Source organism: Anomalospiza imberbis, chromosome 2, assembly GCF_031753505.1.
Source record: "Anomalospiza imberbis isolate Cuckoo-Finch-1a 21T00152 chromosome 2, ASM3175350v1, whole genome shotgun sequence".
NCBI lineage: Eukaryota > Metazoa > Chordata > Aves > Passeriformes > Viduidae > Anomalospiza > Anomalospiza imberbis.
This window is the reverse complement of record NC_089682.1, coordinates 31,046,811-31,074,546: the sequence shown is the minus strand read 5'-3', so window position 1 is coordinate 31,074,546 and position 27,736 is coordinate 31,046,811. Positions and strand designations below refer to the sequence as shown.

The following is a 27,736-nucleotide window of genomic DNA, read 5'->3' as shown; positions in this document are numbered from 1 at the left end:
GTGCCTCTTGCTTCAGTTTTTTGGAATAATTTAAAATACAGGAAAAGTCAGTGGAGTTGCCAGAATTAAGTAGTTTCTAGGCAATCAAAACTGTTCTGAGCTGAGACTGACTTTGGGGAGTGTGATATTCAGAGCAAGTGGAAAGCAGGGAGCAAGTAAAGCTGCAAATCCTTCTGAGGGGACTGCTAAAAGCAACCTCGTGTGAGATGTGGACTAAACCTACCCAGGCAGCTAAAATTCAACATTTTCATGAAATTTTCCCCTTTAAATTTTCACGGAAGTTTTCCCACTTAGGCTTTCATGCTGGAAAATCGGTAGTAGTCTTGCACATTTTCATAGCTGGCCACAAGATGCCCCCATTTGCTGCTCAGCAGCAGCTTTTCACAAGCCTCTTGTCTTTGCCTGTGATTTGTCACTGAAACCCTGAGTGCTGGGCCCTCTTAGCTCAGCTTTTCCCTGAGGCGAGTGTCTGCCCTGGGAGCAGAGATTTCTGTGTTCACACAGAGCTCTCCCGTCACTCACATTTCCTTCTGAACCCAGGGAATGTTGGGCTGGGATCTATTCCTCCCCAGAAGAAGGGGAATATTTCTTTCAGCCAGCAGGAGGAGTGCAGGTGTCCCTGGCAGCCTCTGTAGTTGCCACATGAAATGTTTTGGGATGGCTTAGCCCGAGGTGGGAGTGAAATCAGGGCTCTGCACCCAAGTGTGTGACTGGGAGGCAGGTGATGTTCCCCACCCATTTCCCTCCAGTTAGGTGTGTGTAGAGCACAGTGTTTTACTGAAGCCTTGCATTTTCTGCTCCTGTTACCTGAAGTGGAATCCACGTGACATTTAAAAAGGGGTCTGTGCTTGTATTTGGGATATTGTGGTGTTCTTTTAGATTTTTGTTCTTGGCTCCACAGCTTCTTGCAGAGAGCAGCCAAGTATGAAATACCCACTGACCTATTTATTTGTGTTGATTGCAGGCAGTCTGGCTGGCCAGGCAGATCAGCTCCATGATTTCTGCTGAATGATTTTTCTTTACAGGACACAGGTTCTGTCTGTGACCGAGGCACTCAGCCCCCCCAGGCAGGGTGACAGTGCCAGCGGGCACACAGCACCTGTGGGCACATCCCTTCTCCAGGAATCCAGCATCTGGGGCTAGGGTCATGCTGGTGTCTCAGCATTCTCTTCTTCCCTAGCAATCCTCCTCCAGCTGTGAAGGCAGCAAAGGGTAGATCTTATTTTTCGTATGAGACAAATGGTACTGTGTATTTTCAAAATATGAAAGATAGGTGTTACTTTTTTTTTTGAGGAAGCTTTCCTGGTGCCTTGCTGCTTGGTGGGAGGGGTAGAGGAGCAAAGCCAGGGCTGTGTTTTTGGTAGTGGACCTCCCTGGAGTGTCTGCCAGAGCTCCTGTTAAATCTGACATCTCTCACAGCTCTTCCATCATCTGGAACTCCCTTGCACATGCTGAGCTTGGGACCGGAGCTGCAAATCAGCTCTGTGGCCGTGGTTACTTCACTGTGTTTGCTGAACAGGTGATTCTGGAGGTGACCTTGGGTTTTATAGTTCTGACTGATGTGAGAACTGCCATCCTGGGCACGACGGATGCTTTCCCCGTGGAGCTGCAAAAGAGCTGTGCCTTTGCAGAGCCACAAGTTTTGTTCCTTTCATCTATTACTGCTTTTCCTGGCTCTGGGTTCTCTCCTGCTGACACAGCCTGCATAAATTTGGCAGAGGAGGATTAGCTCTGGTTCTGTCTGGAGGTTTTACTTAGTGCCTAAAAGGATCAGTGGGGTCTGTCTCCCCTCCCCATGAGGAGTGTTCTGCCTGCCCGTTCTGCTCCCCTGGGTGCAGGAAATGAGAGCTGAAAGCTGGGAACACAGCCTTGGATCTCCCCAGAGCATCAGGAAGGTGTTCTGCTATTGGAAGGGGATTTGGGAATGGGAGTAGTACCCAGATTTGTTCGTGGTCTCCCCACAATTCACTCCCTTCTTTCAGTGTGGGGCAGAGTCTCTGAGGTTTAGGCTTTGCCTGCTCCTGGATTTTGGAGACTTTTAGCATGGAGGATAATGTCAAGCACATAAATCACCATGCAGAATGGATGAAGACTGAAAAAGAAAGTGCCCCCTGCTTGCAATGGGTGTATCAGTCTGCTAGATAGGAACAGGTGAGTTTTTAGGGAGTTTGTTATTTTGTGGCTCAGAGAGCAGCCATTTAACACACAGGCTAAATCTGTGCTGTAAAACTGAAACAAACTTCTGCTGCACTGTAAGAGCAGCCCCTGGTTTTTATCCATCCTCGTCCATCACAGCCCCCCTTGGGCTGACTAATTTGGATTTCAGAACCACCTGAGGCCAGCAGTGACCCTAATTTCTTCAGGGTTATTTTCACAGGGCTGATTTCAGCCTTATTGTAGCACTGTTCTTGTTCTTGATGCAACAATTCCTGGGCACTTCCCGCAGCAGCCACCGGAGGGCTTCGGGATAAGACTTCATTTTTCATCCCGAATTCCCCAAATTGCTGCGGTGCTGCCTTGCCGGGGCTGGACCTGTAGGAGGCAAGGCTGCTGTTCCCCATTTCCCCATGGAAATGAATCCCTGGTTCCCCATTTCCCCATGGAAATGAATCCCTCATTCCCAGCGTCACAGGGCACACGCTCCTCATAGGGCAGTGTTTCAGAGCTAACCAGAATTCTTCTGTGAGGAAGACAAAAGGATGCACTCCCCTGTTTTACTGCAGATTTATTGGTAAAACACCATATTAATTGAAAATTTAATCCGAGACACCATTCCCTAACAGCTCCTATCAAAAATGGTGCATTTAATGACAGAGCTCTTCAGCCAGGCTCTCTGTTGTCATAACAGGGCCATTCTCTGGCAGCATTTGGATTAAGGAAGCTGCTGTTAAACTGCCCAAATAGATGATATTGGGGTATTTTAAGCTTAGGCACTGAGGTGCAGGATTCCTGGTTTGTATTTTGTGTTAGCAAGGTGCACACTTGGAGGTTTGTGCTGCAGCTAGCAGAGCTTGGCTCAGGATATTTATTCCCATGGCACTGAAATAAATATATAAATAGTAATAAATATATGGCCTGGCAGCAAGAAGGAGGCTTTAGGAGAGGTCCCACACATTGTGGAATTTTCATTAAAATCTTGAGTTACACCAGCCCTGCAAACTGGAAGCAGCAGTTTTGGAAATTTATAGCCAAGTGTTGGGCTGGAGGTGAAGATTTCCATGATTGTCCAGGCCTTTAAGCCCCAGCACGTTTGTTCCAGTGATAGAAAACTTCCTTCTCTTGTTCTGGGTGTAGCCACAAGTGGAGTTATTTAATGGGCATTGGTCACACTGTCACAGGTATGACCCTGCTGAGGGGCTCCTGTGACCTCCCTGGGTGCTGGGGCCATACACAGGGGTTTGACCTCTTTTCCTGCTGCTTTTTTGGATTTCCCCTTCTAATTCCTTCATGTCCCTTGAAGGCAGCAAATGGCAGTGGTCAGGAGAAGGGAAAGCAGCACGCTCACTCTCCTGGCAGAGCTAAATAAGGGTTCACAGGGCAAAAAGCAGGTGATGGAACGATCCTGACAGAAGTGGGACGGGAGCTGGGAGCTATTCACAGGCAGGAACGTGCAGCTTTATTGCTCTGGTTGCATTTAACAAGCAGCAGATAAACCTGCTCAGGTCCCTGCTGGCCAAAGACATCAGGAACAGCCTGAGCACACGTGCTGTGTGTCTGCTCCTGTGAAAGATTCCTGTCTGCTGGCTGGAAGTGCAGGAAACTAGTTAAATGGGGCTTTGGCACACAGGAAAAGGAAAAGGGGTGGCTTAAAAGTAGCATGAACAAATATTATTACCTTGGTTTGGGGTGAGGAACCAGCTGCAAGGTGCATTTCACACAGCAAGAGAAAGGAAATTGCAATGAAAAAACACAGACTGCCCCACACAAATTAAGTCGCATAGCACTTATTTTCTCTGTTTTTTTAAATGGACACCTTGAAAATTCTTTTTCACACATCAATAGGGAGAGCAGAAAGCTGATAGTGAGATTTGATAAAATCTGGGCAAGGCTCAGAAAACTGAACCTCTTACAGAAAAAACACTTCTTCAGATAGATTCTGTGTTGCCAAACAGCCCCTTCAGGCACATCTTCTTCCAAGGTAAGCCCTCCCTTTGCAGAAGAGGGGCCTGAGCTCTGAGCTACTTTTTATGTCTTTTCCATTTCATCAGTGCCCAACTTGGCTCCATCCCAGTGTGCTATGTTCTGAAGTTATTTCCAGATTTCTGAATTCTGGCTTTTCCAGATTATCTCTGGACATAACAAAGTGGGAAATCTTGCACAGTCATGCAATTTTTTTTTTTAATAACAGGGTCTAAAAGCTTGCCTGAACAACAGCTGAACATTGGGTCCTGACTCCTTAAAAGGTCTAAAACTGGGCTTGTTTCCTCAGCAAGTGAGTGTGCCAGGCCAGAAGTGCAGGCAGTGGAATCACCAGGTCCCACGTGGGCCAGGGCAGGCTGGCCAGCACCAAGAGCTGCATACTCACAGTTTCCATGTGAAACCACTGGGGTAGAAAGGTCAGGATTTCAATGGGACATTTTAGCCTTATCTCTGAATCTGCAGTTGCCAGGGAAATGATGTCTGGCCGTAACCCGTTTGTTTTTACACCTGTGCTGCAAGCCCTCCTCGGAGGTCCTTGGGTGCCTGTGGCACAAGGTCTTGTTGGAATGTGTGGGTGTTCCATGGGAGCTCCACGGCTGCAGCAGCTTTTCCTGGGGATTCTGGGGAGCTGTGGCCTTATTTTCACACCCGTGTCACTCTGGCAGGGCACTCCCTCTGCAGTGACCCTGACAGCTCGGCCGAGGCGGCGCCGGAGGAGGCGGAAGCTCAGGACCTGGAGTCGTCCGATGAGGCTGAGAAGATGAGCAAGGTGAGGAGGTTCAGTTTTCACCTGTCCTGGGAAAACTCTGGTTTTACTGTGGAGGTGTTTATGGATGATCCCACATGGAACAAACTGCGGCTTTGGTCGTGGCACGTCGCCCGCTGCCTCTTCAGCAAGATCCGTGCCCTTTTCCCAGGTTCACATCTCCAGTACCCCTTGATAATGCTCCCCACACAGTTTGTAAATGGGCTGGTTCACCACCTCCATCCCCAGGGCAGCTCCACTAAACCACGTGCATTATTAGAATTTCTTATTCTTTCTTGATTGCTAGGCTTAGGACAAATGTAAATTAAACTGTATTTCCTTAAAGCAACGGCATCGCTCACATGCAGGTTTCTAACTGCAAACTAATCACTGCCAATCTGCCTCAAACTGAAGGAAAACTCTCCAGTTATAGCCAAGAGCTTGTGCAAACGGATTGCTAATTGCCATCGATTAAGGGATGGTTCCACAGTGGTTGGTGGTGACAGTAGGTGATGATTGATGGCTTCTGATAATCCAGCGAGATGATCTGGATTGCTTTGAGGTATTTGTGATACAGGTGATGCTGAGAGCTTACAGCTATTTCTCTCCACAGTTAGTGGTCTAATGAGAATTAGATCTCGGTTTGTTGGTGTTTCCCCTCCGTGCATGTTTTCTCTGCTGTTCTAACCAAGCTGTGTTGCAGTGAGCTCTGGGCTGGTCTCTTGCTGCTCTGCTGCAGAGAAAGGAAGGAAAAGACCTTGGCCTCTTGTTTCCTGATCCCTTGTGTCACTAGCCTGGAGTTGTGTCCTTGATAGCCAGACAGTGGAAGCCAGATACAGGAAAACATGAACTGCTCCCAGGCAAGGGGGTTAGTTTGTTTCTAGGTCTTATTGAGGAACTTTTTCTTGTAAGTGCAAATAACTACTTCGATCAGTGGCCGTGTTTAATAGTTTGGGATTTTTAACTGTAGATTTCTTCTTCAGTAAGTGGAGATGTTTGTTAATAGTTTGGGATTTTTACCTGTAAATTTCTTCTTTAGTAAGTGGAGATGTTTATTGATAGTTTGGGATTTTTACCTGTAAATTTCTTCTCCTTTAAGTGGAAGTGTTTGTTGATAGTTTGTGATTTTAAACTGTAAATTTCTTCTTCGGTAAGTGGAGATGTTTATTGATAGTACCTGTAAATTTCTTCTCCTGTAAGTGCAGATATTTGTTGATAGTTTGGGTTTTTTAACTGTAAATTTCTTCTTCGGTAAGTGGAGGTGTTTGTTGCTATTTTGGGATTTCTGACTGTAAACACGTGGGATTTTCATATGCTCTGAGCAGAGTCTGTTGTGTCCCAGGAGGCTGTGGCAGAGCAGCGAGTGCCTGATGGGGAGTCGGTGCTCTCCGTGGCTTTTCCAGGGCTTTCTGTTCCTGCTGTGCCACGGGCTGGGGGGTTTTGCCCCTTGTCCCCTGGGTGCTCAGAGCTGTAATTGCCTGCACAAGGCATAAGGATTACCCGATTAGCTCTGCAGCTCAGCAGATGTAGGCAAACTGAGAAATGGGTGTCAGCAGCTTTAATGCTCAATATTCCATCCTGGAGGAGTAACTCCCAACTCTAAGGAGCCCGGGTTTCCAACGGGAGGAGCTTCTGCCTGTCTGGCAATGAAATGTTGACATCACTGAGTGCTTTCTTTTGGGATACAGAAATATGTCTTTGTATTTGTCGGGGGTGAAGGGGAGTGAGGCTTTTTTTTTTTTTTTTCTGTTTCAAACAGCTTGAAATGTTCTCCCACTAATGAAGGACACAAGTACCTATGGAATATATCTAAGGTGCTCTGTTTGGCAGTCTCAGGATGCTGCTGTCCCTGCTCTGTACTCAGTGCCTTCCTTGCTGACTCTAGGAACCCCCAAATTATTATGCCTATAGAAAATTCCAGTGTACGGAAGCAGGGAAGAAAAAAAGCTGAGCTGAGGGCTTTCCTAATCTCTTGCCTTTTCTGTGTGCTTGGGAAAGCTGATGTGCATGGGAGGGAAGGATTCTTGCGATGTGTGTTTTTCCATGGGAAGCCACAGGTGGCGAGGAGGAAAACAAAGGTGTTTTCCTGTCCATGCACTCCTACACCTTTCCATGCTCCTGGGATTATGGCCCAGAAGATTAAGCTGGTGTCCTCAGGGCTGTTTCACAGGGGTTAGTTATTTCTGTACATGGCAAGGGGAAGGCTCTGTCCTCGTGCCACATTCCCCTTTATCCTGTCCTGCTCCCAGCTGTGGATGGTGGAGCTTGGGGAGACTTCCTTTATTTTTCTGCCCTTTTTGGCTACAGTAGGGCAGGAGCACTCCCATCCATTCACTGCTGGTCAGCAGGGGAATGTTTCCATTTTACCAGAATCAGAGCTCCCCAGCTAAATGCCGAGCTCCCCTTCTTCCAGCACAGAGGCAGCGCTAGGAGCTGGAGATCCCACAGTAGCCTCTGGGGTGTCTTGTGCCAGTCCTGGGGCAGGGCTCCATCCATGCCCAGGGAGCACTGCAGAGAGGGACAGCTTCCCCAGGAAGCTCCGTGGTTCTCCAGCTATCAAAGAGATCCTAGGGCACATTAATGATGCATGGGAAGAGGAGAGGAGCGAGGTGCTCACAGCCCGCGTTCATCTGCTCTCGTAGCACAGCCTTTGTGTGAAGGTAAGTGGGGGAAATCCCACCAAAAGCTGGGCTTGGGCCCTTCTACCTTTGCCAGGCAGGTGCCTTGGAGCTGTGTGACACAGGAGGCACTGGAATGTGTCCTTCCTCCTCCTCCTCCTGCCTCTGTCCCTTCCCCCAGCCCAGCATGTGTGCACGTGGGTGTGTGTTTCCTTCGAAGTGGGGCTTTTGCTTCTTAATCTGCAAAAGCCTCCAAGCTGTGGTGGTGCTGAAGGATTTGGAGGTGCAGCAGGAGCCCTGAGGATTCCTCTCTTTTCTGAGAAGCTTGTTTTCTGTATATCCTAAAGGCCTGATAATACAGAGCTTTCTTCTCTGTTGCTGTTGCCAAAGTAATGATTCCATTATGTGGTATAAGGGAAGATGAAGTGTCCGTGTCTGTTCTGGTAAAATGCTGGAAACCCTTCTCCAAGATGGGCTGAGGTGTCAGTGGTGTGTGATAGCTGCTGTTCTCTGGACTCACTCCCTATCTCATTTCACCTCTTATCTCTTGGGATGACATCCCCGTGAAGGGTGGCAAGCAAGGCGCTTTCCAGGTGCAACCCTTTTCCTTAAGCCATGCAGCTGGCCCTGGCCTGAGGTTTTCTACAAGTTGTTTTTGCTCTGGGGTGGATTTCTGCCTTTCCTTTCTGTCCCCATTTCATGTAGGAGCCAAGGGGAGGAGAGAGCTGGGAGGGAGAAGAGTGGAGGAGAGGAAAGCCTGCTCTCTGCCACCTTTTCACGCTTGTTTTCATCTAGCACCAAATTTCAGGCTGTCAGTGTTTGTGTCAGCCTCTGTTCAAAAGAACATCAGAAACATTTCACACCAGAGTAATTTCTTCAGTGGTTACTTCCCCTGTGGTGACCTGATTATTTTGGCCTTTTCAGTATTGAGGTTCCAAGGGGGCACCCAGAAAACTGAGAATATGAGCTCCTGATGTTGCAGGTTGCCAAAGGCTAAAATAGGTGCTGTATTGGGTCTCAAAATCAGTCTTTGTGTATTTTCTTTTCCTGTCGTGGTCCTTTGAATTTAATTGGGGATGTGCTGTAAGAAATGTCACCAGTTAGAATTACTGCAGGACACTGGTTTCTGCCTGTTTCTGTTTGCAGGCAAGTGCGCCTGTGGCAGTAAAGGCCAATTACCTGGCAGCAGTGGTGCTTGGGGAGTGTGGCTGATGGGCTGTGTGTGCACGCCCGTGCCACTTGGAGGGATTTTTTCCAAGAAAAGTAGGTCGGCTGCTCTCTGCAGCATTACTCGAGACCAGCATAAGTCTCCAAACCTTCAGCGTGTTGCAGTAGACGTGAAAGGATTAAAAGGGGGATTTGCGGGGTCGGTTTCCCAGCGGCAGAACCGGCTCTTTTAAGTTCCTTTCATTCGGTGTCGTGTTCCTTCCACTGCTTGGTATTCCCGAGCAGTGCCGCTGGCAGCCAGCGTGCTCTGCCGAGCCCCAGGCAGCGCACACGGATACTCCTGCTGTCCCTGCTGTTCCTGCTGTTCCTCGGCTGCCCTCGCTCGCCGCATTCCAGCCCCTCTGCCGGAGCTGCCTCCCCCAGCAGCGCCTGGCTCTGGCCTCGCCCAGCTCGGGACCCCGGTGAGCAGATGGCACGGGAGGGGAGGCTGCGCTGCCAGGGGCGAGCTGGGCGCTGCCCTGCCCCGCTCACACCCGCAGGGAGCAGCCCGGGGAGCCTGGGAGGAGCGGGAGCAGGCTGGGGAGCCTGGGAGGAGCGGGAGCATCTCGGGGTGCCTGGGAGGAGCGGGAGCAGGCTGGGGAGCCTGGGAGGAGCAGGAGCATCTCGGGGTGCCTGGGAGGAGCAGGAGCATCTCGGGGTGCCTGGGAGGAGCGGGAGCATCTCGGGGTGCCTGGGAGGAGTGGGAGCAGCCCGGGGTGCCTGGGAGGAGCAGGAGCAGCCCGGGAGGAGCGGGAGAGCCGCTGGGAGCCGCCGGCGATGTGCGGCACCGGGGGCGCGGTGCCGGCTCGGTGACAGCCCCGCGGCGCTGCCTCTCCGGCGATGTCGGCGCTCTGGAGGGGGAGCCGAAAGCTGCGGAGCGAGAGCGCCGGCAGGGACGGGGACTCCCTGTTCCGAATGCTGTACCTGGTGAGCGGATCCGAGGGGATGGGCTCGGCACGGCGCTTCGGGGATTTCGCCGGCAGGCTCCGAATCCCGGGCTGAGCTGCAGTGCTCTGCCCTGCAGAGCTCTCGGTTGCCGTGCCGCGGCGCTGGCAGTGCTGGAAGGATGCGGTTTGATGCGCTTTGTTTGGGCGGGCGCTGCTGCTTGAAGTGTGTGGCCCAGAGGTGCGCTGGGCTGCTCCAGGGGCAGGCGGCCTGATGACCAGGCCCTGGATGTCTTTGCAAACATGGGAGGAAATGGCTCTCTACACTACGGGGCAGCCAAAGCTCCCCGCTGCGGGCAGCAGCCCCGTGGTTGTGACTGTCCTTGATCCTCCTCCGAGGGAAGGATGTGAGCTCGGCTCCTCTGCTGAGCCCCTTTCCGAGGAGGGGTTTATGATCGTGAACTCCACTTTCCAGTTGTGGCAGCCCTCGGTGTCAATTCCAGCTTTTTGAAGGGATTGCCTTGCGGGATTGTGCCTGAAGTGTGATGCCGTAATTCCCCATGAGAAATCCTGGTTTAGTGCTGTCATTGTCACTGCTGGCAGAGCTGCTGCAGGGAGATAAAAGGATCTGTTTCTCTTCCAGATCGTCCCTACTTATGCACTTTCTCTGGGAAAAAGGGGACAGAGAGCTTTTTGTGAAATCTGCTTGAGAGTTTTCACCAAAATAGCTGTGCCTTGAAGCCCCCGTGTGCAGTGTGTGTCTGCTTTGTGTCTGGAAATGGATTTTTTAAAGGGAATACCAGGTGGACAGGATTGTGCTTGGGCATGAAGCACAGCAGTTGTTGCAGGTGGAATCAAGCATTTCAATTCTAGGAGAGAAACAACAATATTTCTATCGATATGGACTGATAAGGTAACCAAGTTTGCTGGTCAATATGATGGTGGTTTAACAAAAGCCTGATGGTGAGGCTCACTTGGTTGTTTACTGCAACCCCCACTGAGGGATGAGGGTCAGAAAGGACCCTCTGAGTTGCTAAATTCAGAGAGGTGTGGGTGCAGCTGGATCTGCTCTAGTCCCAGACTTGGTCAGTGGTTTATGTCTGAAGGATTATATATGCACAGCCAACGCTTTATATCCCTTGGCTAAGAGTACAAAGTTCAGCAAGTCCTGATCACTTCCCAGGGCTGTGGGGTGGCCAGGAGCCCCCAGCCTTGAGGAGACACCTTGGGAGACCTTCCTGCTCCGGTGTGCTCACACACCACAGCTGTTTGGTCAGTGGGCAAGCACAAGAACAAGTCTGTGGCTGTGACTCTGTCCGGGGTGTGTGGTGTGTGGGCAGTTCCCCCGGAGATGTGGGGCAGGGCAGCGGGAGGGCGGCGCTGGCCGTGGCTGAGCCCTCAAGCTGTTTATTGAGTGTGCACAAGTGGAGATAAGGCTTTGGGAAGTCCTCCACACTTCCTTCCTGCCATGTGGGTGTAACTGCTCCTGCTGGGGCACACCACATGCCTCTGTGAGTTATTTCAACTTCAGTGCTGAGCTGGTGTTTCACGCCCCGAGCGGATTTTCACTCTCTCTTTCTGGGTCACCCATCTTTGCCTGCAGGAGCCTGCGCAGGATGGGAGGATCTGCTTCAAACACTTGGTTTATTTTGGGATTTGATTCCAGATTGTGCTTTATGTATTAGAACTGGTTTTATTTGTACATTTGGATCTTAAAGCATAACACCACTGGACACGTCTGCCTCAAGTAGTGCTAGCAAAGCCAAACGTTGCTGAGCACATCCCTGCCTGTCCTGGGTCTCTGCAGGCTCAGCTTATTACATCTGAGCTGTCAGCTCTCTGTGCCTCCCGCAGAGCAGGGGGCTTGGGAAGGTGTTTCAACCTGTGCTGGAGCCAGGCTTTCACCCACTGCCCTTGGTGGATTTGGGGCTGTTGGGATCAAGGTCACGCCTGCTGAAATCTGATGCAGATCTAATCCAAAAGTTTGGGTGTGCTTTATACTTAAAAGCACATTGCTTTCTCATTTCTTGCTGAGAAATAACAGGAATTATTGAATGATTAAGATTAATAAATCTTAAATCTCAGTGACATGTGCCAGGAGCAGAGTGAGTTGGAGATGGACTGGTCCAACTCACTGCTTCTTCCTGCCTTCAACTTGCAATATTTTTCCTTTCTTCAACATCTGAGTTAAACCTCAGAAATTGGAGGCAAATATTTTCCCTGGAATCAAGTGTGTCCAAAAGGCTTTTTTTTGTAGACAGCCAGTTACAATGAGTTCCTGGCTTAGAGTAGTGTCCTGAAGAAAATGATCCTTTGTGTAGTGAGCATCTTTGCTCATGTGCTCTGCAGCGGGACCTCAGGGAGCATTTGCAGCCCCAAGAGACCTCTAAGGGAAAGGGGTGGAAATCTTTCCTTGTCCTAACATGGATTGTAGGTGCATGGAGAGGAAATAGCTCTGTGTGAGCAGACTGCATGGCTTAAAAACATGGAGATCACAATTACCAGTGGGTGGGAGTGAAGTGATGTCCCAGGGGCAGAGCTTTGTCTCCAAACTGCAGGGTGAGGATGTGCTTTTTTTTCTCTCTCTCTCTCTTTTTTTTTTTTTTTGGTTAGGTTGGTTTTTTTTTCTCCTCTGCTCTCTTTGCATTTCTCTGGTTGAACAGGCTGATTTTGGGTCAGTTGTTCCACAGAATTACAGAATTACCCATGTTGGAGAACACCTCTGAGACCATGGAGTTCAAGTTGTGCCCAATCCCCACCTTGTCACCCAGTCCAGAGCACTGAGTGCCACATCCAGGAATTCCTTGGACACCTCCAGGGATGGGCACTCCAAACCTCCCTGGGAGCCCCTACCAGTGCCTAGCCACCCTTTCCATGGAGAAATTGCTGAACTGGGGGGGGGGCTGTAGAGGCAGTGCTGTGAAATCACTGAGCCTGGATTGAGGTTCTCTGGCAGGAGATCAGCTGTGGTCCCTGGAGCAGCTCTTTTCCCTCCAGGTCTCTGGGAGGGATGGAGCCAGCCCACGGCCGCCTTGGCAATCCTGGAAGTCTGGGGCTGTCATCACTGATACCAGAGACTATTCCTGCTCCCAGATCTTGGTGTAATGAAAGATGGGAGGAAATGATCTAACACAAGGGGGTGAAGTGAGGATAACTGGCTTTTTATATAGGCAGCTGATTAAATATTGAAGGAAGCAGCGAGATGGAGCAGCTCTGGGAAACGGCGCTTATGGGGAAGAAGTTCACCCTGCGAGGGGCATTTCCAGACACAGCCTGGGAACACAGCTGCCTGCCCAAAGAGCTTGTGCTTGGAGCCTGGAGGGGCTTTAGCTGGGAGGCTCTGCTTCCCCACAGCCCTGCCTGAGTGGTTTCTGCCTCTGTGTCAGCAGAGCTGTTCACAGCACTGCTGCAGGGGAACTGGCAGGGGGCTAGGGTGTGAGTTTTGTTTGCACAGGCATTTTTGGTTCCCAATTCTTGTGCCTCTCTGTGAGTTTGTCAATCTTAAGTGCTGGATGAGCCTGTTTTAATTAAAATTCACGTGTGTCTGAGACCAGGAATGGAGTTGAGCAGCACTTCAATTAATTTGAATTCTGCAACTCCTTTTTTTTTTTCTTTATCCCCAGTCACAGAGAGACAGGATAGACACTCGTGGTGCCTTTTGAGAAGTCCCCAAGCTGCAACTGCTCAGCTGCAAACCCTCCTCAGCCCCTTTGTTCCTCTGGTTCTTACTTCCAATATTACCACTGCTCTTTCCTCTCCTTTCTCTCCAAAGAGCACAGAGCAGGTCGCAGCTTTCTGTCGCAGTCTGCATGAAATGAACCCCTCTGACTGCAGTGCTCCCCCCCAGGACTGTGCAGGGCCCCAGCTGAGCACCATGAGGCAGCTCACGGACGCAGACAAGCTAAGGAAGGTCATCTGTGAGCTTCTGGAGACCGAGCGCACCTATGTCAAGGTGAGGGCTTCAGCCTCAGCTCCCCTGCAAAGCTCTCCTGCTTGCTTCTCTGCCGCTCCAGGCTGTGCTTCACATCTGGATCTCTCGGTGAACTTGGATCTGGATCTGAATCTGGTGATCTTGGAACTGGATCTCAAGTGAACTTGCATTCACTTCTACAATCTGCACCTAAAATATCACTTAAAGCACGGAAATAAGGCCTTTCCAAATGGTTCGGCTGTTTTCCTTCTGAAATGGCTTAGCTGCTGTGCAGTTACTGCTCACTGAGATCTGGTCTTTGTTTTGGAACTAGAAATGTGTGAATTGTTTCATTTTCCTGTCTTAAATGCTGTGAAATCCAGCTATTTCATGTTGTGTGTAAAAAGGAAAAATCGTCAGATTAGGTAAGCCACCTCAGTAAATATCCAGAGGCAGTCTGCGGGACCTACATGGGAATCTTTCTCTGAATTTTTAGGACTTAAATTGTCTGATGGAGAGATACTTGAAACCTCTACAGAAAGAAACCTTCCTCACACCAGATGAGGTATGTTGATCCTTGTTTATCTGAAATTCATTTCACTGAATTCCATTTCTTTCAAATAACGGATTAAGTGCAGCATCAAGGTGCTGCTCAGTAATGTCTGCAGCTTGTTTTTTCCTGACATCACATTGTTTTACAATTGGACTGAGAATTGCTGCAGTTCTAGAAAACACAGTTTAGCCTCAACGTGATATTTTCAGCATTCTGCTTTTTTTTCTCCTTTTATTAGCTGGATGTTCTCTTTGGGAATCTGACTGAAATGGTAGCATTCCAGGTAGAGTTCTTGAAAACTCTGGAAGATGGAGTAAGGCTGGTTCCAGACCTGGAAAAGCTTGAAAAAGTCGAGCAATTTAAGGTAATAATTGTTTACTTTTATGTATTAAAAGCATGTTATTTGCATTACCTCATTGTTTAAATTCTGAGGGAACGTTTAACACTCTCCATCATATTTTTCTGGCTGTTTCCACTGTTCATGTAAAAACCTGCATTTGCTTCCATTTAAGATTGACTTTCAACTGATGCTGGTGCTGCTGAAAAATCATCCTGCTGCAATTGTAGTTTATGCTACATTTAGCCATATAGAGCACTAGAAACCATGTGCTTTTTGGTTCTATTCTTGCCCTTCTGCCAGATTTCTTGCCTTGAGCTGTCAGGAAATGCTAGAAATGGAAAGTTATATAAAATCTTTGTCCTGACAAGTCTCATGTTCAGAAGCTCTCTGGGGCTACATATCAGAGCAATACAAGGAATTCTGTATTTCCACTTCCAGTCCATGGTGGCAAATACTTCTGGCTTTCAGCAGGTGTGCATCTTCACAGGTAGAAATGTAAACTGCAGCTCTGTAAACTTGATTTAAAACCCAGGGAGATGTGGAAACAGTTTTTGTTTTGTGTCTAATGCAGTGGTACTGGTAGTGGAGGCATGGCAAGGAGATGATAGAATGTTTTTCCTGTGGGGAATTCCACTCTGGCTTTGAGCACCACTCCCCTTGGTAAAGGACAGGAATAACAATAATAATAATAATAAATAATAGTTCCTCTGGCCCCTGTGTGCTCTGAGCTGTAGGAGAGGAGTGCCAGTGAAGGGTCCTTCCAGAGAAAACACCCTCTCCTGGGTGCTGCTGCTTCCAACTCTTCCCCTAAACCTGCACCGAGCTCACTTTCAGTTCTGCCCTGTCTGAAAGCAGCTGGGTGTGAATGAAATGTGGGGTTCTGTGGTTTCAGTTCTGCAGTTTGCTTCCCCTCTCCCACTCACTGTCCCCAGGCTGCCCACGTGTGGTCTCAGCCCCTCACCGGGTGCTGTCTGGTTCCCAAGACATTTTGGGATTGTGTTTGACCCTGAACACCAGCTCATTTCCAAGCAGGTGAAGCCCTTGGTGTGTTTGTGAGGGATGAGTGTTGCCTGCAGCTCCTCAGTGCCCCGAGGGTCACACATCCAGTCCTCTCTGTGGGCTCTGGCCATTGCTGAGGTCAGTGAGGCTGATTACCGAGGCTGAATCCACACACCAGGGCTGGGCCTGTTTGGTGGTGGATGAATCGTGGAGTCACAGAATGGTTTGGGTGGAAGGAACCTGCAAGATACCCCAGTTCCACCCCTTCCACTGTCCCAGGTTAATCCAAGCCCTGTCCAGCCTGGCCTTGGACACTGCCAGGGATCCAGGGGCAGCCACAGCTTCTCTGGGCACCTGTGCCAGGGCCTGCCTACCCTCACAGGGAGTAATTCCTTCCCAAAATCCCATCTAAACCTACTCTTCATTTAGTTTGAAGCCATTGCCCCTTGTCCTGTCACTCCAGCCCCTTGTAAAGAGTCTCTCCCCATCTTCCTTGCAGGCTCCCTTTAGGCACTTCAAGGCCACAGCGAGGTCACCCCAAAGCTTCTCTTTTCCAGGCTGAACAATGCCAATTCTCTCAGCCTTTCCTCCCAGCAGAGCTGCTCCATCCCTCTGATCATCCTGGTGCCTCCCCTGGGCTCACTCCAGCAGTGATGTCTTGGTGTGCAGACACACTAAAACTGCATTGTCCTGTCCTCCAGGAGCTTGGTGGAAGCTTCAGATGACCTGGCTGAAGGCAAAGTAACTAAATGCCTTTTTACTAATGCTTTTTTTTTTTCTTTTAATCCCAGAAAGTGTTGTTCTCCCTGGGTGGATCCTTCCTGTACTACGCTGACAGGTTCAAGCTGTACAGTGCCTTCTGTGCCAGCCACACGAAAGTCCCCAAAGTCCTGGTGAAAGGTAAGAGCCCCTTTCAGAGTTGTTGTGGGAAATGGATTTGTAGAGAATTCTCCAAGCTTGATAGAAGGCTCACATAGTGTGTATCTGTATGCAAACTTTGAGATAAGAAATGCTGACTTAGAAATGCCATGGAGCAGGACAGTGTTGAGAGGGAAATGGAGCTAGAAACAAGCTGTAAAGGATGACTTTGTAAATAAGACTAGATACTTTAGAGAAATAGAACTATGAAAGGTGCATTGTCGTAGGACCCAAGAGGGGTAGTTTTAGATGATTGATTTTAGGGCATCTACAGCATGGTGTAGCAAAAGCTGATAGGCCAAGAAATGCTTATAATATATTGTAATTAGGAAATAGTTGGTTTCTGACTGTGATGGCATGAATTATAACATCTGTATTGTCTCACCCTTCACGTGCGACTGAAAATGGAATAAAAGTTTTTTAAAATACCTCTCATTTGCCCCATCCCTGGGTCAGAAAAGAGCATAACCCAACAAGCTGTCACAGCCACGTGTTGGCTGTGGTCACTGCACCCCAAACCTCTGAGGGCAGGAATGGGGGTGGTGCCTGGCTGCTCTCCAGGAGCCTTTGGAGTAGGGAGTTAAGTCTGGAGAGGCTCCCGGGGTGCTCTGTGTTGTGGGACCACCCCAGGGTGACACCTGAGCAGCTCATTACAAGAGCTGGCTCACCCTGTTTGCAGTTTTTCTCTCCCCACACGTTGTTTATTGTCCCTTGCTGCGTTTGCTTTGTTTCCAGTGGCGTGGGAAGGTTTCCTGAACGGGAATCCCATCGTGGCTCTGGCTCTGTGCTGATGGCTCACTGTGTGCTCTGGAACCAGGAGTGCTGCCTCTGTAGTGACCTCTGGATCCTCCTGGAGTTTGTGCCAGGAATCCTTGCTGGTGGCAATCCCATGGAAGCCCCAGCCAATGTGGTGGAACACTAGGAGAGGATCAGCCTAGGAGAATTTTTTATGGAAGCTGGCAAAATATTTTAGCCCTCTCTCCCCTCTCTCCTTCCTCTTGCCTTCATTCCAGTTTGCCTGAGGAGTTTCCATGTCAGAATTCCTAGCAGAGCTTGGCTTGCTGGGTTGGAGATAAAAGCCCTGTGATCTAGCTCCTGGGCCACTTTGCCTCACAGGGGTGTTTTTCCCTGTGGAAGTATAAATCTCAAGGAGCTACCAGTGCTTCGCGCAATTCCTTTTTGGCCGAGACATTAAACAAACAAATTATTCCAGTTGTAGCAGCCATGCCATTGAGAGAGGAACTCTTGGTTTTCAAGCAACATCTGTGTGTCTGACAGTCAAAAATTTTGAGGTTTTTTTTGTTTCTTGGTTGGTTTGGGTTTTCTTCTGTGCATTTTTCCTTTTTTCATGTCTGCTTGTAAACTTTTATTCCCTGTGCTACAAAGAATACTTGGCAGCTTTGTGGAATATATAAATAAACGATTTGTTGCTAGTCACATCCATGCTTTCTGTTGGCATTTCATTGGACCCTAATATTAAAGCTGTGGACTAGGTAGATCTGGCTATTTTGCTTTTCTTTTCTGTTGCTGACTGTATTTATAAATGAGAAAGTGTTGTACTTGAATTATGGCATAAACAGAACCTGGAATTCTATTCCAGAGGTAAATCTCTTCACCAGCCTGGGAGTATATTTCAGGTGTCACTTGGTGTCCTCAGCTGAGGTGCAGGTGGCTTTTGCATTTGAAGCTCAAGTTGCTGTATGGAAATCAGGGACTGCTTGCAAAAAAACCCCAACCCCAGCAGGGGACATGCTTCCAATAAAAGCAATTGTGTGGAATTGCTCCTGCACTGAATAATTTGTATGTCTATAAATACCATCTCCTCCTTCCTTTTCTCCTTATGCTCCAGTGGACGGAGCAACAGAAGAAATGGCAATTTTATAAATTCATAGCAGTCAGGTGGAAAAGATGATGGCAATCAGGTGTCCAGTCTGCCTGTGCTCCTAAAGTCTGGTGCATTAGCCTCAGGTTCTGCTCCTGCCTCTCACCAGCTCCTGATGGTTGTTGTGACTCAGTGCTGCATTTTAAGGTTTAATGAGGTAACAAGAACCAGACTTGCCAATATTGTGGGTGCACCGTGGCTTAGAACCAGTGACTTCTCACAAATGTCCAATGTGGGACTTTGCTTAAAGGGAGCAGATGATTAAAACAGTTTGTGCTGCTCTAAAATAGCTGCCAGCCCAGAAGTATTTACTGCTGTCTGCAGCTCCTCCTGAGAGGCAGCTCCAGGCTCTGCTCCCTGGGACAGTGACAGGACCCAGGAAAGGGCTGGAGCTGTGTCTGGAGGGGTTTAGGTTGGAGATCAGGGACAGGTTTTTTCCCCCAGAGGGTGCTGGGCACTGCCCAGGCTCCCCAGGGAATGGGCTCAGCCCCACAGAGCTCCAGGAGCGTTTGGACAGCGCTCCAGGGCTGCAAAGGGTGGGATTTGGGGTGTCTGTGCAGGGCCAGGGGTTGCACTGGATGATCCTTGTGGGGCCCTTCCCACTCAGGAAATTCTGTCATGGATAGTGCAATTAAAAATTGCCCAAAGTGCTGGAGGTGGATGCCTGCTGTGAAATCCTAAATAGCACATCCGGGGAGAGTGTCAGTGACTCAAATCCTGGAGGGTGTAAATCTAATTCTGCAGGCCCAATAAATCTGCACTGCCTCACAAAATGTCTCCGGATAAACCAATTTAAACCTGGAAAAGTTGCTTTCTCAGGGCAGCAGTCATGATTTTTCATTGATCCAATGGTTTCCTTTGCATCTGGCAGCCAAGACAGACACTGCTTTCAAGGCATTCCTGGATGCCCAGAACCCGCGCCGGCAGCACTCCTCCACCCTGGAGTCTTACCTCATCAAACCCATCCAGAGGATACTCAAATACCCCCTCCTGCTCAAGGAGCTCTTTGCTCTCACTGACGTGGACAGCGAAGAACATTATCACCTTGATGGTAAGGATTTAACCAACCCCACTTTCCTCTGGTTCACCTCTGCTCTTGAACCTCCCCCCATGCCTTCCTCTCAGAGGGTTAAAACTCCTTTTTGCTCCTCCCCTGTCTCTCTTCCAGTGGCCATCAAAACAATGAACAAAGTTGCCAGCCACATTAATGAAATGCAGAAAATCCATGAAGAATACGGAGCAGTGTTTGACCAACTCATAGCGGAACAAACAGGGGAGAAGAAAGAGGTAACAATCAGCTTTAGAGAGGAAAGGGTTATTTTGGTGCCTGTTAATCTGGATCCAGTATTTACCTTTCCTGCTGTGCCACTGAAGTAAATCCTGGTGCAAACAGATAAATCCCAGCTCAGTTGAAGACCTGAACTGAATGGAATTCAGACTTCACTGAGGGGAGGGTGAAGGGATGGGATGACATCCCCCTGAACTGGGGATGGCCCTCAGTTTGTCACTCTGGAGACCATAAGGACAGAGGTCTGGTTGCTGCATCTACCAACAGTTGGGAACTGCTTTCTTAGTGTGTTCCCAGCAGTGTGGTGTCCAAAGAGGAGCCTTTGGGCAAGGTCAAGATCCACAGCAACTGTGGGAAGGGGCTGCTTTGGCCACTGCACCTGATGCAGTCTCTAAACCTCACCCCAAACTGAATATGTGCTTAAACATTCCAAAAAATACAAAGAAACTGGTAGGGAGAAAAATGGACAAAGGGGAACAAAAGGCAAAGAAAACATCTGGTTTTGACCCTGACTTCCAAGAGCTGGACTTCTGGGTTTAACTTTCCCTAATTTATGCTCATTAATTAAGGGTTTACATGCATCTGTTTGCAGTCAGCTGATGAAATACTCCAGAAGTTTTCTGGGGGGAATTTTGTTCAGGACTAGACTTGATGCAAGTTTTCTTGAGCTGAAAACTGACATCAGATTCCTTGAGCTGATTAAAACCCTTGCCTTTGTGCATGTGTTGGTGTTGGCAGGTCGCCGACCTTTCCATGGGGGACTTGCTCTTGCATAACACAGTGATATGGCTGAACCCTCCTGCTTCCCTGGGCAAGTGGAAGAAGGAACCTGAGCTGGCAGCGTTCGGTTTGTATACCAGGACTTTTATTTCACATGCCTTAAAGACTGGCAGCCATGCCTTAGCAGATGTTGAAAGTATCTGAGCATTTCCCCAGGGCTGGCTGGAATTTAAATGTGGGCTTGTCTCTTTGCTGCAGTGCTCACTTGTGCTCTCTGGTAGTTTTCCTGGCTCAGGTGAAAGATTTGTGTGCTTGGGAATGGAGGGCACCCATTCCAAGCCTTATGGATGCTCTTGAGGAGAGGCTGTGAGAGCTGGGCCTGGTCACTCTTGGCAAGGAAAGGCTGAGAGGGGATCCGTCAATCCACACAAACATCCCATCAATCCACACAAGCGTCCCATCAATCCACACAAATGTCCCCAAGGGCTGTCAGATGGTGCCACACTCTGCTCAGTGGTGCCAGTGACAGGATGAGGAGCAGTGGCCATGAACTGGAACACAACGAGTTCCACCTCAACCTGAGGGAGAACTTCTGTCTATGGAGGGGGCAGAGCCCTGGAACAGCTGCTCAGGAAGGGCCTGGAGTCTCCAGCTCTGGAGACATCCCAAAAATCCTAAATTCCTGTGTCACCTGCTCCAGGTGACCCTGCCTTGGTAGAGGGGTTGGTTTGGCTGATCTCCAGAAGTCCCTTCCAACCCCAGCCATCCTGGGATTCTGGAATTCTGTGACTCCATAGCTTTCGTCTCTAACTTTCTCCTCCAGTGTTCAAAACTGCCGTGGTCCTTGTGTACAAGGATGGTTCCAAACAGAAGAAGAAACTCGTAAGTGTGCAGGGACTGTTTGGGTGATACTGTGGGCATGTCTGGGGCTGTGATGGAGTTTTGCTTCCCACAAAGTCGTAGAGCAGGAATGTGCTCTGCCATGTGTGGTCCCTGTTGTCTGAGGAGCTGGGTGGGCACAGCAAGCATTCCTTTATCCTTTGTTGCCATGCTTGCCGCATCTGTTCCCTGCTGGATGAAGATGTCACTGTGAGTGTGTCTCTTGGCTTAGAGTCTTTGGTCAGTGTGTGTGAGTGTCTGAGAGCTCATTAATGCCTGTCACCTCACACAGTGCCCTGGGTGTTGTGTGCCACCAAGCAAGAGCTGGCTGCTCTCAGCTACATCAGGAGTGGCTCAGGGATCCCACTGGAGTTTGGGATTCCAAGTTAAAGCTGAGCTTGGCAGTGCTACAACGGGGGCACAGTCTATAGTGATATAGGGAAACTAGTGATCCCTACCCATGGCTGGCACGGGGTGACTTCAGAGAGAAAAGCAAAACTCTGATGTATTCCCGGGTGTGTGTGCACCCAGGGCTGGGTTGGGTGACTTTGGAGGGCATTGCTGAGAGCTGGTGGGCCTTAGGGCTGCTTTAGTCCAGATTTCAGCAAGGCCCCCCTCAGAGGGGCCCCTGAGGGAGGTGTTGGGGTGAGAAAACCAGGATTGCAGCAGGTCTGTAGCTGGGAGCCCTCAGCACAGAGCACAGGACTGTCTGCTTGCCCCAGGGTGTCTGGTTTCCTGACAGCATTTGAAATTCTTCCAGGGAGGATCACACAGAGCCTCAATTTATGAAGACTGGGATCCGTTCCGGTTCCGCCACATGATCCCTTTGGAAGCACTGCAGGTGCGGGCCCTGGCCAGCGCAGGTAATGTTCCTTTAGCTGGAATCTGAAGGGTCTCAGTGTGTGTACCCTGGGGGCCTCCACTGGCCATGGAGTAAATGCTTTGGAGTTAAACGTGAAGGTGGACATGAAGTTCTGCTTGGTTTCCCTTTAGATGCAGAGACCAATTCTGTGTGTGAGATTGTCCATGTCAAATCTGAGTCTGAGGGCAGGCCAGAAAGGACATTTCACCTCTGCTGTAGGTAAGTGGGATTCCCTGTTTTCAATGGCAGCTGCATCTCTGCATCCCTGCCCGCCTGTGTTTTTCCTTCAAGGCAATCTGGGAACAGCCAGTTAGGCAGAGTGGGGAGAGGGTGTTAAAACATAACTTCTGCAAGGTAGAACTTTGTACAACCTCTGAAAATAAAGGCATATAACTTGATCACCTTTATGGGTGATAACTTGGCACCTTTATGGGAAAAGCCTTATTGCAAATTTCCAGTTAAACTGCAGCATTGGATTGTTGCAGCAGGTCTTGTGTTCATCTGGTTCCTTTCATGGCACCAGGTCCCAACCTCTGCACTTAAATAAACATCCATTGTTGTGGTGATGGTGTTTTTAGGGTTCAAGTAAGAGCTTGGAACACAAGTTCATCAGCATCCAAGAGCTGGTGCCAAGCCAATTCCCACTTCTAGGAAGAGTTGCAGGAGCTGTGCAGCTGTGGAGTGTGTTTGCAGGGACAGATGGACTGAGCACCACAGGTCACCGGATATGTATCTGACGCAGCCATGTGTGGGTGGCACTGCAGGCAAAGGAAACCTCGAGAGGGCTGAAAGGCTGAATGTTTTATTAATGACCTGGGTGTTGGTTTCCTTGGATGCCCACTGCAGTGACCGTGGATTTAGCTTTGCTTTGAAAATACTGAGTTCAGTGGAGTCTTCTCTGGGGAAGCGCCTGCCAGTCGATTTGCACTGTCTTGAATCACAGAGCTGGCCATTATTTACCACATTTACAGCCAGCTTTTAGCAGTTCCCAAAGGGTAACTCTGCCTTTTGTATTCCCATCTCTTTTTCAGCTCTCCAGAACACAGGAAGGACTTTCTGAAGGCAGTGCACTCCATCCTGCGGGACAAACACAGAAGACAGCTCCTTAAAACTGAAAGTTTGCCCTCCTCCCAGCAATATGTTCCTTTTGGTGGAAAAAGATTGTGTGCCCTAAAAGGTGCACGGCCAGCCATGAACAGGGCAGGTACTGTAGGGCTACAGACTTTCAAGATCCCAGTAACCCCAACACCATTGTAGGACACACGGTGGTGTCTGTCACTTGTATATTAGGATTAGCATTCTCTCCTGTGTATGTAAAAACTGCTGGTTTTCCATGCTTCACTTCCTTGAGAGCCTTAAATTGCCTCTATTTCCCTTGCTTTGCACTTGAGGCTCAGCTTCAGAGCAGTGCTTCTGGCATGGAAGGCAGATGGGGTTCCTGGCAGTACCGATTGGCTGTGCACTTTACTCTGAGCTGGGGGTCAGCTGAACAGAGCAGAAGCTGTGTGATCTTTAGAAGCATGAACAGAATTTTGAGGTAACCTGAGCACTTTTGAACTAAAATGCACACGGAAAAAAAGCTCCCCTGAGCTTGGTTTGAAGGGGCAGCTGTGGGTGTCCTCCACCTGAGCCTTTCCAGCTCAACTGCTAAAGGGCACGTGCTCCTCCTTCCCACATTTGGTACTCTTATTTTTGTAATGGCTTGTCCTTTCCCTTTCAGTTGGTTTCAGGGAAAAGCAGGTTTTCATTTTAAGAACTCTAGATGCTGGAGGGAAGAAACATTTGCTTCCAGCCCCAAAGTACATGGCACTGCTGCGTGTTTTGTTCTGGTCTGTTGTTTATTTCTTGTTCTGCTCAGTAGATCCAGCACTGTAGACAGCCAGGCTTTCTGTTCCTCCTCTGACCAGGGCAGGCCAGACCAGCACCAGCTGAGCCCAGCTTCTCACTCGGGGTGCTGCTGGAGATGCCAGACCTCTTTTCAGATTGGCTCTGTGGGGCGTTTGTGTGATGAATTCTGCAGGGATTAAAATCCCACTTTGGAGTACAGACCTCTCCCTCCAGATAAAATCTGCAACTGCTGAGCCATTGTACTTAATGCACCTTGTGAGGCTCAGGGACATTAAAATGTGACCTCAAGCCCAAGGCAGAGCTGGATAAATTCATCCTGCAGTGCTGACGTGCTGTTCAGTGCAGGGGAACAAACTCCAACCTCAGAGCTCTGTGTGTGCCCCTGAAGCACCGTGGTGCCTGCAGGATTTGCCCCTGCTTGGGAAGATGTTCTGACACAGGATGGGGATTTGCTAATTGGGCCAGTTGCTGGGAAGATGCTGAGGAAGGAATTTCTGACAGCTCTTCTGGGTTGGGGGATTGTTTTTGTCCTTGCCCAGGAGGGAGGAAGTAAGGAAGCGAGTAGCAGAGCCTGGACAGGGAACGTAATTCCCTTTAAATGACGCAGCATCTTCAGCACTGAGCTAGCCCCTGGGAAAGCTGTAGAAAAGCTGCCCTGAGCCCAGATTTCCCTCTGCAAGGTGTGAAGCTGTTGGGTTGTGTGGTGTGCTGGCAGCAGGGGCTGCGAGTGAGAAGCTGAGCTGAGCAGATGCCCTTGGTGCTGGCTGGCTGCCTGGCGCTCAGGAGGAGCAGCCATGAGGCCGTGATCTGTGCCTCGGCGGATCCAGAGGCCGTGATCTGTGCCTCGGTGGATCCAGAGGCCGTGATCTGTGCCACGGTGGATCCAGAGGCCGTGATTTGTGCCACGGTGGATCCAGAGGCCGTGATCTGTGCCACGGTGGATCCAGAGGCCGTGATCTGTGCCTCGGTGGATCCAGAGGCTGTGATCTGTGCCTCGGTGGATCGAGAGGCTGTGATCTGTGCCTCGGTGGATCGAGAGGCTGTGATCTGTGCCTCAGTGGATCTGAGCAGCAGGAACTCTTCGTGCGGTCGCACAGCGGCCTCATGCCGAGGAGCCGAGGCCGCAGGGAGAGGGGAGTGACCGGGCCCTGCCCGCCTGGTGCCTGCCGTGCCAGACAGGACTTAGCTTTAGGCTGGAGTTGTGCCGTGTGTAAAACACCTGTGGGGTTTTATCTTTGTGTGTGCAGTGTCAGCCCCGAGCAAGTCTCTGGGGAGGAGGAGGCGGCGGCTGGCCCGAAACAGGTTTACCATTGACTCAGAGGCCGTCCACGGCAGCAGCCCCGAGAAAGAGCCCGCGCAGGGAGGGGACACTGACCGCTGGGTCGAGGAGCAGTTCGACCTGGCGCAGTACGAGGAGCAGGAGGACATCAAGGAGACCGACATCCTGAGCGACGACGACGACTTCTGCGAGGCGGCGCGCGGGGCGCAGCGCGAGCTGCGGGAGCGGCTGCAGGCCACGTCCCTGGCGGGCGGCCGGCGGCCCGAGCGGCCCTGCCCGCCCGGGGACACCCATGCCACCAGGATGGCCCAGCTGAGGAAGCAGGCGGCCCTGCCCGCCATCAACGGTGCCGCCGAGGGCCACGGCGAGGAAGTCATCTGGGTGCGGCGGGAGGATTTTGTGCCCGGCAGGAAGCTCAACACCGAGCTCTGAAGCGGCCCCGGCGCCGTAGATGTCCCCGAACCCCTCCGTCCCACCCGTGACCCCCCGGATTGCACACTTGCACACACAGTTGCGGCAGCTCGACTGGTCCGAAGCCATGCGGCCACGCTTTAGGCAACCGTCAAACGCTCAAAAACCGGGAACGAAACGAGCTTGAGGTCCTGTCTTACATTAACCAAGGGCTTTCACTCTATTTTATTTATTCTGAAACAATCAGGGGCAAAAATTGAGTATGGGGAGAACATAATCACTGGAAAACCAATTACTCTGGGTGTCTTAAGCTCTGTGCAGCGAATCGGCTCCAGCAGGAGCGTGAGGACAGAGGGGTTGGTAGCCGTGAAAGCCGTCGGTGGTAGGCTCATCTCCTTCACAAGGAAACTGCCTTTTTAACCTGTACAGTCGCAGTATTCTGACTCCCTTTCCCTCTCTAAATGTAAGAGAATATTCATGTATTTTAGGAACGTGTGAGGAAAGGTTTGGGATTTATGTTGTGTTCAGTCCTCTTGGTCTGTGGCTGGTCTAATTTAATGTCAATGTTGGAAGCTCTAGTTTTACATACTCTTGTAAAGATGCCAAACTCTCTTAAAAGAGATCCAAATTTAACACTTGAAGAAATATTTTTTTGTATTTTACCTGAGATGCAGGGGCACAAAGGGGCAAGAGATTTAGGGTAGCTCCATGTCTAGGATACAAGGCTAGCTTTTTGCAGAGGGTTAGGAATGGTGGTTTTATATTAAAATATGAACTGGAAACTCTTATTTAGGTATAACTTTCTTCAGGAAAAGGTTTATTGTATATGTTTGAGACTGGAGTTTAGTTAGCTATTAAAAAGAATAATAAATAAAATTACATGACTGAATTGCAGTGCAGCAAAGGGATCTGCTGTGTGCCCTTGCTGGAGACACAGATCCCTTTGCTCCTTTCTCTCTGGCAGAGTTTGGGCTTAGAGGCAGGGAATTCATGGCCAAAAAAACTGACCTCACCCACTCTCCTCCCGTGGGTGAAACTAGTGTATTTTAATTCCTTTATACAAGGTTTTCCACTGCAATAGAGGATGAAAAAAGTTCTACACAAGTAAACTTCTTTCACATTTAAAATCTTTTATTTAAACATCTAAAACAGGGTAAAAATGTGACTAAAATCTCGTGATTTTTAAATAGACTTCCAAATATGAAACACACAATAGCACTTTTTTTTTTTTTTAGGATTTATATAGCTTTCCCCATTGCAGTCTCACCTATAGGAAAAAAAAAAAAAGGAAGATTATATGAAATTTTGTTCCATTTTGTTGGTATCTATTGATGTTTGACACATCAGTAGTGACTTCGAGAACCTGAAATTTTATAATAGCCTTAGGATTATATTTTATAAAATCCACTCTGACTATATTTTAAAACATAACAAAAATTATCTCCTCCCCCCAAAACATCCATCACTGTCTGTGTGTCCCAGCTGGCATCCTCCCCTCGCCCCCTCCCTCCCCTGGTTTCTGGTGCACTATACTTGACTTATGAAAGCTTTCTCTAGTAACTTTTTGCTATCTCCTGGTTTCTTTTCGTAAGAGCTTTAGAAGAGTTTCTACCCCCTTTGTATGATCACATGGTTGTTTTTGTACCATCACCTGTCGGTCGTGTCCCACGTGCTGGAGGGTTTGGCTGTCCTGGGCTGCTCCCAGAGGATGCAGTCAGCACTCAAATACTGGAAGGCAGGTACTGGGAAGGTACCGTGGCTCTTGTACATAATGTCATGACATGTCTATGTCAAAGGTTCTTATATATTTCTTTTATAAGCTGAAAGAAGGTCTATTTTTATGTTTTTAGTTCTATGAATGGAACGTTGTAAATGCCTGTCGGAAATAAAATACTGGAGGAAAAAAAAACATATATAACTGCAGAGCGTGGTGTGTGGAGGGCACATGTGATGTGGTGCCTGGCACAGGAGGGCTGTGAGGTGGGAAGGGTGATACCAGGGAGGAGGTCCTGCATTCCGAGCTGGTGCAGCTCGGGAAGGAGCCCTCAGGTAAGGCTCTGCTGGTGTTTTGGTGAGGGGACAATTCCCCTTTCCCTTATGGCATCCATAACTAGCCATTCCTGCTGCTTTTCCAGGCTGGTCACAAGGAACCTTCAAGTGAGTGTTTCAAAGAATGAGAGAAAAAGCAGCAAGTTCCAGAAGAATTCCAGGTGCATTGGAGGAGCTCCCCAGTCTCTCCATGGCCAGTTCCTTG

At 49.4% G+C, this 27,736-nt stretch overlaps 1 protein-coding gene across 5 annotated transcripts in view; it reads left to right on the top strand.

Annotated features, from left to right (window-relative positions):
- Nucleotides 1-27,391, top strand: part of TIAM1 (TIAM Rac1 associated GEF 1) — a 111,794-nt gene extending 84,403 nt beyond the window's left edge. For 4 of the 5 annotated variants that reach the window (XM_068180402.1, XM_068180405.1, XM_068180404.1 and 1 more), the window contains 13 exons: nt 4,806-4,909; nt 13,366-13,545; nt 14,000-14,068; nt 14,295-14,420; nt 16,187-16,295; nt 19,067-19,246; nt 19,364-19,482; nt 20,222-20,330; nt 21,027-21,085; nt 21,843-21,945; nt 22,076-22,163; nt 22,976-23,148; nt 25,040-27,391. In XM_068180402.1, coding sequence (XP_068036503.1) covers nt 4,806-4,909; nt 13,366-13,545; nt 14,000-14,068; nt 14,295-14,420; nt 16,187-16,295; nt 19,067-19,246; nt 19,364-19,482; nt 20,222-20,330; nt 21,027-21,085; nt 21,843-21,945; nt 22,076-22,163; nt 22,976-23,148; nt 25,040-25,503 — 1,883 coding nt within the window. In that variant the 3' untranslated portion in view covers nt 25,504-27,391. The remainder of the gene's footprint in view (nt 1-4,805; nt 4,910-13,365; nt 13,546-13,999; nt 14,069-14,294; nt 14,421-16,186; nt 16,296-19,066; nt 19,247-19,363; nt 19,483-20,221; nt 20,331-21,026; nt 21,086-21,842; nt 21,946-22,075; nt 22,164-22,975; nt 23,149-25,039) is intronic. The other variant, XM_068180406.1, reaches the window with a different exon arrangement.
- The last annotated feature ends 345 nt before the right edge of the window (nt 27,392-27,736 follow it).